Source organism: Erithacus rubecula (assembly GCF_903797595.1).
Source record: "Erithacus rubecula genome assembly, chromosome: 9".
Classification (NCBI taxonomy): Eukaryota; Metazoa; Chordata; class Aves; order Passeriformes; family Muscicapidae; genus Erithacus; species Erithacus rubecula.
In genome coordinates, this window is record NC_136660.1 from 27615024 (window position 1) to 27633325 (window position 18302).

At 41.6% G+C, this 18302-nt stretch overlaps 1 protein-coding gene across 2 annotated transcripts in view; it reads right to left on the bottom strand.

Moving 5' to 3' along the window:
• The window catches only part of ABLIM1 (actin binding LIM protein 1), a 186943-nt gene extending 177186 nt beyond the window's left edge, over positions 1–9757 (bottom strand). The window contains exon 1 of one of the 2 annotated variants that reach the window (XM_079312953.1): positions 9536–9757. In XM_079312953.1, the coding sequence (XP_079169079.1) occupies positions 9536–9548 (13 nt within the window). In that variant the 5' untranslated portion in view covers positions 9549–9757. The remainder of the gene's footprint in view (positions 1–9535) is intronic. The other variant, XM_079312958.1, reaches the window with a different exon arrangement.
• Between the last annotated feature and the right edge of the window lie 8545 nt (positions 9758–18302).

Here is an 18302-nt window from a genome sequence, read left to right on the forward strand (position 1 = left end):
AGACCAGTGTTCCTGAGGAAAATCTTAGATCTGCAGAGTACCTGCATCAAGCAGGGTGCCAGTCAGCAGGAAAACTCAAAGGAAGGGAAAGGTTGGCTCTTGCCCTGCTGAACTTTTGTACCACCACAAGATGTACAGAACAAGCCAAATGCACAGTGCCAGGCCAGCCTGGCAGAAAGGAGAGCAAGCTACAGCCCTTTGATGCCACTTGGCTCTTGAAACACTTAGACAAATGCTACATGAACCTCTCTACACCCTTGCCACATAAATTTGAACAACCCCTGCACTACCTAAGGACTGAGGTAATGGAATTTATCTGGAAATAGAAAATATGCTAAAGAACCTAAAATTAGCTTCCATTTGAGTTTCAGCTTTCAGCCATTTTCTTTATTGAACCTATTTGGGTAGAAATTCAAAAGTTCCAAAGAAATTCCAGTAATCTGAAAGCTTTGTTAACACCTATAAATCTAAATATTCAAAAATCCCAACATATGATATAAAAATGGCTTTTCATTTTTTATGCATTCTCCTATAAGTTTTATAATAACAAAGCTAGAAAATTTTCCCCTGTCCAGCTGCAGCTCTAAAGCAAGGGCATCACAAGTGATGTTTCCGGCATAAACATCTAGGAAAATATTTACTATGTTGCAAACATGAAAACAAATATGGTATCACTATGGACACTATAAAACAGTCACAGACACTGGCAATTAAAAGAAATTTAAATGGCATTTTCAGAAAGACAGAAATAAAGACAATGGTACCAGAATTTTGTTGCAAATGGATTGAATAATACACAAACATAATTGGTTAACCAGAACCTTTTTCTTTGAAACACAAGACTCCAAATGTGCACTGAACATGTAAGTCCACAAAACATTTTTGTCATTCATCCCAAATATCAAAACATCTGGCAACAGAAAATAGAAAAAGATATTTATAGACATTTTTTGGACAGAGATGACTTCAGGTCAAGTCCGAAAGCCTCCTTAAGCTGCAATCACCAAAATCTTTTATCAGTGATTTTGGATTTAGCTAGTGTTACTAAGAGAGAAATATAACATAGGCTTTTTATAGCAGCTGCCAATTCAACAATGATCAAAGTTTTATTATTCTTCCTTAGATCAAAGAATGGACTGAATAATTTTGGGATTATCTCCAGCTCATAAAGTAGAATAAACAGTTTTGGATAACCACATTATTATATAACAATACAGTTTTCTTACAACAAGTTTTGCTCTCATTTACATATGCCACAAGTTTCTAATGAATTGGAATATCATTTAACTATTTTATTGGCTTAGGAGGACAATAAAAGAGAAATTTATTCAGCAGCAGCAGAAGGCCATAGAAATACTCAAATGGTGTCTTGTGCATCTACATTCACATGCAGAGGACATTCATGAGAAGAGGTGAAACCAAGATTAGGGAAGTAAGACTGGGCATACTTCCAGTGAGAGGAAATAGGTTTTACATCTCTGCTCATTATAAACCATTCAAGACATCTGGAGATCTCCTCTTGTGGGACAGAGGCATTCACACACACCTTGGCACAGCCAGTCCATACCTGGACACACCCTTCCTACTGGGATGGGGAACATCCTAGGTAGAGATAATCAGGATACTCACATTGTGCTGGCTTTCATCAGCAGGCATAAAATACTGCCATGTGGATAATACTCAGCACAATTCTTTTTGCAACTAAACTTAATTGCAAAGGTGCTTAGATTTGAGTTTCACTCAGGTGTGATTTCAGTCAAGAAAAATAATGTTTTTCTCCTTATGGTTTTCTTTCTGAGAACACCATTGATTTCCACACTGTTGGCCACAGGCTCAGCTGTGCTCCTGTTCCCCTGAATGAGGTATTTACTGTTATCTTCAGTGACACAGCAAGTCCTAAATCCATCTCTTCTTTTACATCCTAATTCTAAGAAATTTATTCATCTTTCACAGTCTTCCTGGAAGCCAGCTCTCCCACAAATGTTGATTAAGAGAAGTGGCATCCCAGGACACCAGAGAAAGTCATTACTTTGGCATAAACTGTTTTACATGTGCTATAAGCAGGTAGAAGAGTTAGAGCTGCAACATCTTTCTGAGACTTGTTGTTATTACAGGCTCTTAGCTATGTTTCTTTATCATTAACTAGGTTTCAGCTCTTATATAACCTGGTTGTCTCCCAGACTTTCTATTGCCAAAAATAGACTGAAAGCTTTCATCACGAGTTAAAAGGAAACTGTAATTTGAACAGCAGTTTTGCTGACTTCTCTGTTGATCAAAGATGCCTCATACAAGCCTGATGTAATAGAAACAAAATCAGATTTATAATAACAGTAATTAAAGCAGAATCCTTTCATTGAGTGAAATCTCACAGTCCTTACTTGTATAAGATTTATACTGATAGATAAAATGAGAGCCCATTTATTAAGTTGAGGTACCGGTTACAGCAAAGGGAATGACAAGTACTAAAAAAATCTTGCAAGAACTCCTTCAGCTTCACACTTTCTATTAAAATGTGTCCATCTCTGTGACAGTACATGACCTGTTTTGCCATTCCAGAAACAGAATAAAATACATTTATTAGCAAGGCAGCAATAAACCAGAACATCTTATCATGCCCTTCCTGTAGAGTCCTCTATGCTAAGATCACCCCTCTGACTGGGGTGGTCCAAAAGGATAATTTCTTAGTGCCATGGCACTAAGTTACCAGGAAAAAACTCTGTAAGAAATAGAAAAAAAACATTGTTGTCTTCATCTATGAACAGTAACATATACTGCAGTCTTCAACATGCTCCAAAGAGGAACAAGCACAAGTCTAAAGGATTCAGGAAGTCTTAACCTCACACTTTGCTGGCTGGCTCGGACTGCTTTTCTTGTACCTCTCTGATGAAACTGCAAATATACCACAGAGGATAAAAGTACCTTGGCCTCATCTTTGAAACATCATCTTCTTCATGTCTCCTATTTCATGCTTCTGTTCAGAGTGCCCTCAGTCACAGCTGCACAGAGCAGGCATCTCTCCCATGGACTTCTCCCTGCAATCCTACCAGTACAGCAGGAAAATGCCAGCAACCTCTTCTCTGGAAGCACAATACTCTGGCTCATCACACTTTTCCACAAACCAATCTTCTTTACAATGATGAGACCAGATCCTCCTTCCACTTCAAAATATGGCAGTGGGAGGAGCAGAGCAAGTTTTCAACAAACATGAAGTGCAGATGATCTTTTCCATCCATGAAGAAATAACTCCAAGGATATGTAAATTTGCCATAGCAAACTTTGGAGCAGCACAGAAACCAACACAGGTTGCAGAACCCACACAAGAATTTGGGCAGGTAGTCAGAGGTGGCTCCTATTCAGCTCTCACTAAAGCTCTGCACTTTAACTCAAATATGTGCATGTGAACAACAGGCACTGCACTGTGGATGTGGCTGCATTTCATCAGTTACATGGAGTAAAATGATTCACCAAAGCCCTAATTCTGGATTAAATTTGGGATTGCAAATAGAAAAGAAGGATATAAAACAACCCCATAACACCAGTATACCTTGTTGAAGCCTGTCTGGCCCAACCTTGTTTATAAACTAAGAATTTCTCTCCACAACATATGGGACTCTTATTTGGGTGTGAGCTTCTGAAAATTTATATCTTTCTGAAAACATGACACAATAAAGGCTGAGCATTTAAGAAAAGCATGTCTCACAGTTTTTCTCTGCTATTGCTCTACAATGTTTAGGAGTTTTCTTTAGATCTTAATGAAGAACAACACCTAATTATAAAAATATTTTTTATATTTATGTGGTAAAAATATTTCAGGCTACTTGCTGGTATCAGAACTCACATACAGAAGTCTGCTTCCCACAGGGTGATTCTGCCTTAGCACTGCAAAACTAAGAAATACTACATCAGTCACATGAACTAACCATGTGTGGTTTTCATCTTCAATTACTAACAGATTAGATTAAAAAATAATTTGAAGTATTCAATTCAGACCTATTAAAAGGAAAAATAGAAATCCCCAAAAGATTGTTTGCAGAGTCTGTGGAACACATGAGGTTCTGGTGTTCTTCACTAAAAGCATTTTTGCTGCTTTTCCTCCCATAAGCTGATGCTTATTTTCCTTCTTTGCAATTCCTTTCAAAACCATGCATCTAAAATAGACTCTACCTCATTGTCCCAGTTTCCTCTTGTTGTTGCCATTAGTCTATGCAACTTTTTCCATGCATTCAGGACTAATTTCCAGCAAAGACTAAGCTTTGTTGAGGGGAAAAAAAGATTGGACAAGGCACCAAACCTTAAAAAGAAACAGCTTAAAAGAGATGCTGCTGCTTAAATCAGATACCTCTGTAAAATATTCTTCTCTCTGACTGAAACAAAAGCTCTTCCAGGCCTCAAGATTCGGGTGCAGCCACTGGTTCTCATGTACAGACATGTACTGCTTCCAGTGATTTGATGATTCAGGTGCTGATTCTGAGCTACTTAAGCCACTAAATTGAGGTTCAAACCCTAATATGAGTACTGAAAAAAGCATAAATCATTACATGTAGTCAGAAGAAAAAAACAGAAAGTACAGACAGGATTAAATAACAGTATGAAATCAGTAAAGAAGAAATTTGGGGCAAAAGCTGCAGAGAGAAAAGCTCTTAGAGGCAGTTCCAAATGCTGGCCTGCATAGGTACTGTGAGTGGGAAACAGCTGTGTTGGCATGACTGCACACACAGCCTGCCTCAGGTAGTGCTGCAGAGCCCCAGAGCCTGCCAAGAGTGTGCTCCTTCATGCAGCCCTGCAGCAAGGAAAATGGGCAAAATCACTAGGACTGGCAGCACTGAAACTACAGTACTTAACTACCATAAACATGCTAAAATTCTCAATTTCTAAAATGAAGGAAATGTCCAGCCAGCTCACACTGCCCCACTCTCCAAGTCGCTCAGCCTGAGAGCGTTTGGTAACAGCCATGAAAGTCACATCACAAATTAGGGACATCATGACATGCCTGAAAGAAACACCTCTGACAACAAGTAGAAAAACACAGCACTAGATTCCAGCAAAGGATACAGCAGCCACCACTTAAGTGGCTGGTCCCTTTAGATAAGAGCAATATTACCCTGAAAATCACAAACCATAATGAAACATTGACCAGAAGCTCCCAGCAGCAAGTTTTTAAATTGCTCAGCACAGACTTCAATCAAAACCATCACTGCCAGCAACAGCAGCCATGTATACAGCTATCTGAGGAGAATTAGATGTGGAAAAGAATAAAGACTGTTAATGGTAGGAACTCAGATTTAGTATGTAAATTTCTCATTGAAAAATTGATGATTTTTTCACACGTAAGTTCCCAACTGTGAGATAGATCAACCAAGAAATGTGCAGTGTCCAGGAAGAAAGAATTGCTACCAGAACACAAAATAATGAGTTGAAGTTTATCATCTTCTGTTAGAACTCAATTATCAACTTGTGTAAGAACAAATGAGGAGCCTGAGAAGAGGCCCAGAAGGCAGAAATTCCCCTGTTTTGACCTGACCCTAAGACTCAGGAAAAGGAAAAAAAAGTCCAGGACTTGTCTCACCTGCAAAACGAGGACAAAGCCTCTCTCTCTCTACTGTCATGGTGATTTATTTGTCTGAAATTTGATTGAAATGGGGAGTGTTTGATCTACACTTGTTAAAAAGGAAAAGACAAGAATTGAAGTATTAAAAAAACTCCTAAGCTAAACATCTATACTACTCTGACCATTGAGCATGCTAGAAACTGCACCTGCCTTCTCTGTAATACCCACATTAGCAGCATCAGGGTGGCTCACTACAACTTGTTAATACTGCTCAGCAATAATATTTCTTCAACACTAGCCTCTGTCAAAATTCAGTGACTTTTTCACAAAAAAAACCCCACACCAGTCTTGACAAACCTCCTATGTCACACGTCTTCATTTTCCTGAAGTAGTTGCTACTGAACTAAATACAGCTCATGCTAATTCTTTCAACATTTAGGGGAAAAATTAGCAAAGATCTTTGTATTTGATCACACCAAACACTTCCATTTGTGCCTGTTTGCTCTAGCATAACTGAAGATTATAATAGTTAAAAATAGCCATTTTTCCATTAACTTAGACCTTCATGATAACAAGCAGTTTTGACAGTTTTTAAGCAGTGTGAGATAACATGCACAAGTAGGTCACAGTTATACTTGGCTTTAGAAAAATGTCTTTCATCCAGGGAATTTACAGCTCTTTGCAAACAAGCCCTTAGGTAAGCAACAATCTATAAGGCTTACTCCAACACCCAAATTCACTCATGTATGAGTCCTAACAGCAACTACTTAACAACAGCTGAAAGTAGAATATTAAGCCTTTTGCAAACTGCAAAACTAAAAAGCCTGACTGACGTCAATGGCAGCTCTCCACTGATCCCAACAGGCTGTGGAGCAGGACATGAAAGTGCCCTGGGAAGGACTCCAACTTGACAGGGAAGAGAGAAGTGATTTTTCAAAGTTTGTTTCAGCTCCTAGTTCAGTCACAAGATTTCCAAAATGATTATTTGTTCAAGCTTCTGGGAATACTCATCTGTGCTGCTTCATCTGGCATTTGGTCAACACATCTGCTAAAGCCATACTACAAGGAAAGTGGTGGAAGAATGTTAGAGACCCTCCATTTACATAACAGGAGGAGGTGAGAGACAGGTATGAAGGACTGCAGCAACAAGGTCTGTAAAGAGTGGAAGGAAAAAAGGAAAGTTTCATAAAATTCATATTAAGGTACAGGTGAGACATTAGTCCTCACAGCCCCTCCGAAAAACAGCCACCATTATTTCCATTTTACAAGTAGGAAAGCGTAAAACTTTTTAATCCAGAATTTTATTTAAGGCAAAATTACACTAATTTGTGTTAGTAGTTATTATTTATGTATTGATTTTAAATCTATCTTATTTTCAGTGACTATATGGGTAGTTTTGATTAAATAGCAACAGGAGAGTGAAATAGAGCAGGAGAGTGAAAGAATTGGTCCAAAAGTCGAGAGGTACTGCTGGATTTCAGGAGTTTCTTCTGTCATCTGTTGCAGTCAGTTCACTACACCATGCTGCCTCCTGGAGCAAAAGAGATGAATAGAGAGCTGCACAGATTGAACACCAGAACACTGTGATGTTTTTACTATCCCTGGAATATCCTCTGCAGTTTAGTAACAAAAATGTCACGGGTGAATGTTTAGCCTTTTGCTATGCTAGTTATGCTTGGTTTATAATCAACAAGCAGACAGCTCCAAGGGCTTGATGCAGTCAGAATAATAATGATCACCTTTGGACTTCTAAAACCACATAAAATATTAACAATCAATATTCGCTGAGCTTGCAGACCATAATGATACAGTGTTTTTAATGAGACTGCATATGCATGAGGTAATTTGCCTCCATGAAGCACAGGGCCCTTATCTGGCACTCAAACAAAGCCCCAACCCCTTAAAGACTCACTTCTTACTTTGTTACATTCTCATGAGCAACCTCATGAAATCTGTCAGATCACTTAAATGTAAGTTTCACTTAAAGTAAGTTTCTATGTTGACTTTTAACAGTAGTAGTATTTGAAATGATTAGTAATGACAATGGCCTATAATTTTTTACACACAAACAGCCTTTGGGTAGCACTGAATAAATCTATTTATTTGCCCAGACACATATATTTTCCACATAAATCTACCTGTTAAACTTTAAAAGGATATATTGATAGAAATCAATATCTTCATCTGCTTCATGAATCTTATACACTACTTCCCGACAGTCCTATGGACTGTCTTAACACTCTCTCTCTCTCCAACTAATTAAAACTGAAAAAACTAGATGGCACAAGACAGAATTCACTTTCCTTCTCCAGGCAGCTCTCCAGCAGAATTAAGCAGGCATCAAACATCATGTGTTGTGAAGATGAATAGGAAAGAGGGACAGTGGGGGGAGGAAAGGGAAATATGGGCAGTGGAAATCTTCCCTGGCTTCCTATTCTGAACGGTGCAATTTTTGTGAGTCGTCTGCAAAGCTGATGCAAATTGCAAACTTTATACGTCACTTTTTCAAATCCAGGTACCCCTTCAATAGCAACAAATCTGCTCCAGATTTTGATGCACCCAAGCTTTGCTGGGTGTTTCCCACAAGTACTGATACATCCTTAGCACAGCACCAATGCTCATATACTTAGTGTTCTTCCAGAAATGGATTCTTTGGAGACCAATATAGTCCATTTCTCCCTAAAGCAAGAAATCTACTGTTCCATGAAGAATTATGCCACTCTAACACCATTTATTATTTATATCTAAAATGGGTGTGATGCTTTAGAGTATGGTCATAGCCACAAAATGCCGACAACCTTTTAGGAGTCACATCATGTCTTCAATGTGCATGAAGCTCCTTTGGATGTCAACAGGAATCCAAGCAGATGAAAGAGCTGGTCCATGCTGAGCAGTATTCAACACATGAAGATGCAGAGAGATTAAAGGATGAACAAATAAGATGCATCCTTACATTCATGGGTTTGTCGATTTGTAATATATAATTTTTATAAAGTATTTGTTTCAAGTCAGAAATAGCCGGGGAGTGGTTTTACTTGTCATTATTGTGCAGATAATTGTCTGTCTTCAGGAGATGCTTACAAGTATTTCTGCTTTGTTATGACAACATTCAGAAAATGCTTAACTTTATGTCTCCAGTCCATTAATTTATACTAACTATAATAAAAACCCCTAAAGCATCAGTCTTTGTGCCACACCTTTGTGCCAGTTTCTCATATTGGAAGCAGAACTTTGGGACAAGATGAGACCTGCAATCAATGAGGCTGATCAATTGATCTCCAGCCCAGAATGAGCAAGCACACAGAGTTTACACACAAATGCATGCAAAAGACAAAGGCTATTCAAGTTTAGACCATAATTTTAAAAAACGCAAATCTGAAGTAAAACTCAAAACGCTGATTTCATGCCAGATGCAAATGTCCATCCGAGGTACAAACCGGCGATTGGATTCACTACCACACCCTACCAGGAGCACTTGCGTTACCAATGACAGAACGAGCCGGATGCCTCACTGCGCTCATCAGACACCCAGTTCCAATCCGCTACCATTCCCTGAGCAGGAGCACCCGCCGAGGTCTGACCCTACGCCCACCCTCACCACCATGTTCCTTTCTCCGCGTACATCCATACATTCCCACCGTCACTCCACGCGTGCCGAGCCGCCGCACTTCCCTTCCCCGTGCCCCTACAGCCGCCCCCCGGGCGCCGGGAAGGCGGAACGGGATCCCGGCGCTCCCGGCAGGTGCGGCGGGTGCCCGGCCCCGGAGGATGCTCTGCGGCGGAGCCCCCCGCACGGCCCAGCTGCACAACGGTACCGGGCAGGCGACGGCTGGCGGGGGTCATCCCCTGTCCTCCCCCTGCCCCGAAATCGCCGGCGCAGCCCCGGGGTGCGGGGCACCGCAGCGCGGCCGGGCACCAAGGTCAGCGCGGCTCCGGCCGCCCGCGGGGACGCGAGCCCCGCGCTGCCCGGCGCGGAGGAGAACCCACCTCTGGCAGACATGGCTCAGCTCGGGCTCTGCAGCCGCGGAACTGCTGCTGCTGCTGCTGCTGCTGCTGCTGCTCCTGCTGCTGCGGCGGCGGCAGCGCACGGCCCGCACCGCCCTGCGCCCTCCGCGCCGCGGCGGCCGATGCGGGGGGCGGCGGCCGATGCTGGGCCGGGCCGGGGCGGGCGGCTCCGCGCCGCCGTCGCGCTCCGTCCCTGCCCTGCCCTTCCCTTCCCTGCCCTTCCCTTCCCTTCCCTTCCCTGCCCTTCCCTGCCCTGCCCGCCGCGGTGCGGGGCGGCGCCGGGGCGGCTCTGCGGGGCGGGAGCGCGGCTGTCTGCGCGGTGTGTGCGGGCTGAGTGTGTGTGCGTGTGTGTCTGTGTGTGTGTGTGTGTGCGGGTCTGGGTGTGCGTGTGCCGGCGCGGAGCGCTGCGGGGCGGGGCAGCGCCGGCGGAGCCACCGCGGCCGCAGCCGCTCCCGGGCGCGGTGATGCGCGGGGAGCGGCGGGGCCAGGGGCGCACGGCGGGGCCAGGGGCACGGTGCCGCAGAGGGCGACAGTCGGGGACAGCGGCAAAAGCCACGAACGCCAAGGAGAGCAGCGCGGCAGAGCTCCAGCTCCGGCTCCTTGGATAGCGCTGGATAGGCGTGTCCGCTCCCGGAGTCACCGACAGCGCGTGCGACAGCTCGTTCGGGACCTGGCGCTGAAGTCTGTAGCACAGCTTGAAATTCACGCACCGAACAGAAGAAATATACCTGCGTAACTGTATGTAAATTGTATATAAACACAGGATTCCTAGCAGTGTTGTCTGCAAAGCAATTTTGGCATTAACACACAGAAAAGAGCACTCGGCTTCCTCCTGGCACCGTAATAAAAGTACCAAGCGACCAAATGCGAAGCACCAGAAAAACAAGATCAGTATCTGGTGGACACCTTTACTCATGGCAGCTCAGCCTCCAGCCTAGTGAAGCCAAATATTCCCATGACACACTAAAAAGAAAACCCCATACGCCACCAGATTATTAGATGGTGGCAAGAGTTAAGCAAATCAACAATCTAGTTTGTCAAGAATGACAGGTTAGAAGACCACATCAGAATAGTGCAGTTAAAACATGAGAGCAGACTTTTATCAATTTCAGAATGGGCAACTATGAACTGAAAAACAGAAAGCCCAATCTGTGATGCTCAGCAAGGAGCCAACATGCAAACTGAATGACAGGAAAGACTGAATCACACTCCTCCACTCTGATCTACCATGCACTATGCATCTTCATACTAGCAAGAAGCCTACACAATTTTTCTATCAAAAAACCCCATAATTACCAGAATCTTATCTAAGAGAGGTGGTAAAGATTGCATTATCATGTGACCACAGGTCGGGAATGGATGCTCATAAGAGATATCATGGATTCTCACTGCTGTCTGCAAGTGTAGCCCAGCCAGTGCCTCTGCCTTGTCAAAACTACCTCTGGCACTGCTCACCTTCCCCCTCATGCCAGCTGAGTAGGGAGTGCATTTGTGTAGGGAAGCATGGAAGCAGCAGCAGCATGGGCAGCACTCACATGCCTCCTCATCAGGGGATAAAGGCTCAAAAAATGAATTGGCACATCTGTTTGCCTGAATTTGTGCTTATGTTCACACACTGCAAAGACTTTTAGTCACATCCAGCTCTGTTTGCCATGGATTAACCCAGTGTACCCTACACTTCAATTCAGTTATATTCCTTATGTCATTCTGTTTTCTTTCCTCTTGCAAATGTTTCTGAATCCAGAAGCAGGAATAAAATAAATCTTAAGTTTTTCTTCTCTAAATTCCTATGGCATTATCCTTAGCTGGTGATCTGACATCCCTTGAAAAACAGATTTTTCCCTGCTCCTTTTCTGAAATTAGAAGAATTTTCCATTTAAAAGCAACTCAAATTTTCTTTCTTGTCAGAAATATCCAAGGTTTTCCTTGACTACAGTCAATGCAGTATGACAGCATTTTGTATTTTTAATTAAGTCATTTCCTATGCATTTCCTCAGTGAGTTTCTGACTAGCACTATCACAGGTTCTCCCATGTGGTGCTTAATAGATGGCTTTAAAAAGAAGGTTCAAGAACATGCAGAAATTAGCTTTTTAATTAAGAACTTCCTTTCTTTATACTGCTAGGAAGTAGGAGGGGAAAGGCATTTGTACCTTGGGATTCTATAGAACACAAAGAGTTTATTCCATTCATTGTGTAAACTCTCTGTGGCAGACAAGCTAAACCAAGATGAACAAGTTGGCCAGAGAATACTAAAATGGGTCAGACACAGCACTCATTTATTAAAGTGAGCTTTTTAGCTGGGTTTCTTGAGGACCTGAGGCTAATGAAGCTTTCTTTTTCTGTCTGTCCCCTCCATCAAGATGCCTCCAAGAATTTTCAGATTTGGATATGGAGAATTTCAATTCAGGTTGACTAAAAGGTATAATTCAGAACAAGTTCTACATCCCTACAAGTTTTGTAGTAATTAGTGCTTAAGAAGAAAAATTAAAATAAAGGAGCAAAGCTGCAGTGGAGGCAGTTACCAGTTCTGGAGGCCATGTCTTCACTAGCCATGAGTACCAGTCAGGCAATCTGCATATGGGCAGCTAAATCAGCTTCTGTAGTTCCTGAGATCCTGTGAGTATCTAAGAAACGTGGAAGGAACCTTAAAAGGGTGGAAAAAGAAGGTACAGAGAAGTGAGACACCATTATCATTATTTTACAGGTGAAGTTGAGTCAGAGAAGATGGACAAGCCAGTCCAAGCCTTGCTCACTCTCCTATGCACTCCCTCTTCTCCCAGTCCAGCCTGTGTGCTCCTGCTTCCCTCACTGCAGCACTGGCTTGATCCTCATGGAACTACTTTAGCTCATTAATTAACAAAGAGTTGCTCACTTTCTGTATCCAAATTCCCTACATTTGCTGCCTGAACCGAAGGCTCAGATAACACTGGAACACGGCTGGAGGCAAGTGCAGAACTGCACAGCCAGGAAAGGTGAGGAGCCATTAGAGGCAGCAGAGATGATCCTTTTTAGCAGCAGCAACTGTTGAGCTGTTTGATTGAGCCATTTCCTGACTACTTTAGAAGTCCATTAAGGAGCAGTGATTGACATTGTTTTATTTCAGGCATCTACCTGAGGCTTCTGAATTAGTCAGCTGGGAAGTAGGATTCTATCTCCTGCATTTTGCTATTGACTGTGCAGATTAAGCTTCTAACTCATAGTGTAAAAAGATCCATTAAGGTAATTTTTTTCAAGTATTCACACTTCAAAAGATCCAAACCGGCACCTCATGATTTTGTAGAGATGCTCAAACATTAAAATATTTTACCAAACAATAGGTGTTTCCAAGTCCCATCTCAGTGCCCTTGAGGAGCTAAGTGTGTTGTCCAAGGTCACAGTGAAAATCTATGTCAGAGCAAAGCACACAACTTGCATCTTCAAAGAAAAGTATCCCAAATACTGGACTGTGCTCTCTGTGCAGAACACCTTGCTGTCACTTAGCCATTGTGTGAATATAAAACAGAAAGCTCGCCTCTCATCACTTTTGAACCAGTTTGTTTCATATAAAGTAGGACAGTAGTTTTAAAAGTAATTAAGAACCCATTAGTCATATGCAAATCTATTTTTCCCCATGAAAATCAGCAGAGAATGACATAGGGATTTAAAAAAGGGGTAAAAGTCAGCATTGCATCTTTGTCTGATGCACATAATTCATCAGTCAGAATATAACTCTTTTTGCACAACTCAAGATCTTGAAAATCTTTGTGAGAAAAATTGGATTTTTTTTTAGAACAATAGACAAATTCTTATAGAAGTAGGTTTCAAGAACAACTTCTGTGGGGAAGGCAAATGGCAAGGATGGCCAGGATTGGTCTGAATAATGATAGAAACTGTTGGATTTTTCTACAAATTTTTCCCATCTGTTCCACCATAATTCCACTGGCTTCTTTTGTAGGGAAATCAGACCTATAGCAGTTATACTAGAGAGGAAGAAAATGTAGAGCATTACTAAGCCTGATAATTTAATCAGAATTTTAATAAGCTCAGAATAAGTAGGTTTTTTGTGATATGAATGACAAGAAAGCAAGACAGCTCTCTTACTTTAAATATAAGACTCTTATTAGAATTTGCAATTTGTTAGTAATGGACAAAATATTCAAATAAATACATGGCCTTTCACTGATTACATTGAGCTTCCAGGGCAGTTCCCACTAATCTTTTTGGAGAAAAGTTCCCCTTTATATATTTCAAAGGAGAACTAAGCTCCACATTACTCACACCAAATATTAATAGAAATCTTTTCTTAAGTTTTTGGTTTTTCCCCCCCCCAAATATTCCACACACACACACATATATATATATATATATATATATATATATATATATAAAGAGACTTAATCTTTAAAAAAAATATCTAAAGGACAGGAAGTTCTCCAGAGTGAGAGAAATCCCAGGGTAATCTTCCTAGTTTCTTCTTATTCTTTTTTTTTTTTTTTTTGGTTTTCTTAAAAAACTCCCTTCTTTTACATGTTATTCAACCCTCCATATTGTTCTGTGGAATATGCACTTTAATGGCAAAAGTTACAATATTGAACTTACGTTATCCTGAGTCAGTCCTGACCACCAGACTTGAATAACCCAGGAAGTTTTACACAGATGATGTAAGATCATGCTATAGGTTTTATATAAGCCAGGAATATTGGCAATCCTGGAAAACTAAGGAAAAGTACTCAGACAAGCCTGTTGATACCTACTTATACTGTTCTTCCATCAAAATGACAGCTGTACCTGTGAGAACTTAGGACTCAGAGGCCAAAATGACAAATTGTCTCCTGAGAGTCAGCTTTGGAAACATCATCTAAATGTTGGTCAGCATTTATTGCTGAAGAACTTCAGCATCACCCTGTGTGTGAACCTTATCAGGAAGATGCCAACAAAGAGCTCAGAGTCAGAACCTTAACCAGGTTTTGCACCTGGTTCTCCCAGGGTCATGTATGAAGTATGTACTGTGAATAAGAGCTGTGAACACGAGTCCATGGGACATGATGGGATGCATCCCAAAGTCCTGAGGGAATTGGCTGATGTAGTTTTCATATATTTGTAAAGTCATGGAAGTCAAGTGAAGTCCCTGGTGACTGGAAAAAGGTCAACATTGCTCCTATTTTTAAAAAGGCTAGAAATGAGGAGCCTGGGAACCACGGAGCCATCAGCCTCACCTCTGTGCCTGGGAACAGATCCTCCCAGCAGCTCTGCTGAGGCACAGGGAGAACAGGGAGGTGATTTCAGAAAGACATCTTCACCAAGGGCAGGTCCTGCCTGACAACGAAATGGCCTTCTATGACAGAGCACCAGTGGTTGCCTGCAGGACAGACAATCCCAAAAACTGCCTTTGTTGCTATTTATATACTTCTCAGAGCTGCATCAAGTAATGGCATTATCTCACTGTGTGCCCTGCTTTACCCTTTGCCCTAAAGAACTTGCCATGGCCAAACTGAATTAAATTATGCAGTTAGAATTGGTTAAATGTGTGTTTTTCCATAGAGTAATTTTTATATCATGTAAAGCATGGCAGGCATTTCCTTCACTTTAGCAAAGATGTTTATGAATAACACAGCAAGAAAAGCAAAGAATATTGTGAATAAGTTAGGTCAAAATCTCTCAGCACTGCTATACACAGTGAAAGTTTGATGAATCAGAAGGGAAAACGCACCTGTGGTTGCAATTCCAATGAGCCAAACTCTGAGAAATGTATACATTATATTCTGCTGTAAACAGCCAGGCTTGTGTGAGGTAGAAAGTCTGGGGCCAAAAAAAATAATTATCTAAATCATCATGAAAGTACCTCAGTGTGTAATTTGATGTCTGATCATGTGAGATACTTAGGTTTCTCCCTGTACTCCTGGAATTCACACATCACTGTCTTAATTTCTCACATGCTATTTTCTTTATACGTACTTTCTATCCTGAGCTCTGTATTGCAGGGCCCTCTGGCTGAGAAGAATAGAATTGGACAGCCTCCCTTCAGAGCACATCAACATCATTCCTTAATTAGCTGGTGGAAGCAATTTGATTTGAGAGCACAAAGTACTGGCTCTTTTTCAGGAACTGAATGCCTTGTTCCTTGTCATGGTAAGTCAAGATATCAGCCCCTGGTACCTGGCCTGGCATTGATCAGTTTTACAGCCGAGGCAAAAGCCCACATGTAAACACACCCTCATAGACAAAAATCTCCTGGGAATTGTGATTGCTGCTTCACAAGAACTCAGGAACACTTGGGAAAGAACATAGGGCAAACAGCTAAAAGCACAGCCCTAGAGTCATGGCAACAATAAATTCAAGTTGTGAAAGATTCCTGAAAATATTTGGAAAAAATCTCCCACACTTTTCCCATTAGTCTTGCCCAGTATGAGCATGTACACAGGTTCTGGGTATTTTCTTTCTCTTGCCTATTGACATATACCAATAAACCTATCTGTTATACATGTAATGTATCTAAATCTCAGATCTAGATGAGTTTTCCCATGCAGTATTTTTCTTTCAATGTGTTAAAAAAAACAAACAAAAAAAAACCAACCCCAAACCAGAAGGTTTAATTCAGTCATACTTTTTTTTTTTTTTTTTAGTTTGCTTTTGAATCTGTTTGAGCTAAAAGCTGGTGCCAATTCTCTACAACATTCAGTTGTTTATTCCACAGCAAGTCACGCCAACAGAGATGCCAGCAGATGACTGAATTCCCAAGTTAAGCACATCACTGGAGTAAAACACGGGGTCGGGCTGCCCTCTGCGGGTTGGGCTCTGGATCTGGGACAAACTGTTTTGCAACACCACACAGAAAGTCATTATTGTGAGTACAGGATTTCTACATCTGAACACAGAATTTTGATTTATGAAGTACACGTACTGCCAATATAGCAATTGGCTCTCTGCTGCCTGGTTCCTGCTGCTGGAGAGGAGGAAGGAAATGCAGACTGCAGGTGTCAGGTGCAGCAGTCAAGCACTCCAGGTACAAATAACAGCTCAGTCTACACCACCTGGGAATTCCTGGGAGACCCAGAGGATAACAGCTTCTGAATATACAACCAGAGAAACGAAATGCCTTGAAATACTTCACTTGGCACATGAGCTGCCAGGCAGGAATCAGGTACAGCGTATTACAACACCACTCCAAGATCTAATCAGCAGCAGGTTCCTTTATATTAGCTATATTACAGACACAGGCCTGCTTACTTCAGCATTTCACAACATGAGGCCTGAATGTCAAACTAGTCCAAAGCACCCTGAGGCAAGAGAACTGGGATGAGCAACAGAAATATTCCTACATGACGCTGGGTCTACTACAGATTTCATTTTCTTTGCTCATTGTCAGTAGTGCCTGCAGCTCAGCTCCTTAAAGGCTTCATCCAAGTACAGATGCTCATTCCTACAGGGCTGATGACTCAGAAAGAAATTAAAAAGGATTGAGCTGTACAGACTTTTTCTGGAAACGGAGTTTGGCTCAGAGTATAGCTTCTGAACATGAAATTCTAACAGGAAGAGTTCAGGTACTCCCTCTACCCCCACCCACAGGTAAAATATAATGCAATGGTGATATTCACTGTCACTCTACCCTGTGTGGGAACCACGGGAGTTCCAACGCTAGTTGTCAAGAAGGTCAAGTCTTTAAATACAGGACCCTTCTTAAATTCATTGAGGTTGAGTTGTAATAAAGATTACACAAATATCACGTGGGATGTGAGAGCCACAGCGGTTAGTCAATGTCTTTGTAAATTCAAACCGGTCCTGTATCTTCAAATAACATCATCTGAGAGCCAAGGAGGACAAGTGAACTGCTGAGATGATGGGCTGTCAGGTGCAGCAAGCAAAGCTTTTACAAGCCAAGTAATACGCAGCAGTTAAGCCCAGAGGTAACATTACTAGCTGGCATACCAATTCCTTCTATACGGGATACACAGGGATGTTTTTTTCCCCCGAAAAAATTACTAAGAGGGATTCACTCTGAACCAGTCTTCTGTCACAGAGGTGAAGCCGGGTCAGCTGCGCCCTCTGCTGTCGAGAGCTGGAACTGGCGGGAGGCAGCGGCCTCTTCCCGGCGTTAACACCTGGGGAACATCGCTGGAATTCTCTCACGAAACTCCATGGATAGTGAACGCTGGAGCGCGTTGTGGCACCAGAGTTTGGGCCTGCCTAGATAATTGTGCTATCAATAATTTAAAATTAATCACGAAGCCGTTACCGAGTGCTTTGTGTCATAAATATTTTATTTATATATTTATTTTAATTGCTTCAAAATTAAGAAGTTTTACAATGCCAAAATTTAATGTCAGGCTCCACGAGTGATTTCAATTATACCTCAGGACAAAGATATGTGAATTTAAAGTCACACAAAAATCTACTTTTAATTGTGGACTAATGAGAAAGAGCTCTGCTGAAAGCTTCTATACTTGCATGGTAGTAATGTGACTGATTCAATTTGCATAACTCATATGGACTATCAAGATCAGCTTTTGCTTATGATTAAACAGATTATCTGATGACATTTTAGGGATCAACAGATTATAGTCCTTAATCCAAAAATGTAAGTAACAATGAAATCTTATTATGCATTAGAAAACAAACAGTGAAGTCAGAGCTGATCTGAAAATGACTCAGAAATCTCTTAGTAAGGTCAAAGCTAAGCACCTGAATTCTCCCCAGAAACACACAGATTCTGGTTTCCAGATTTTCCCCTCTGCAACTACTTGGATGAAAGATTGAGGGAACCAATATATT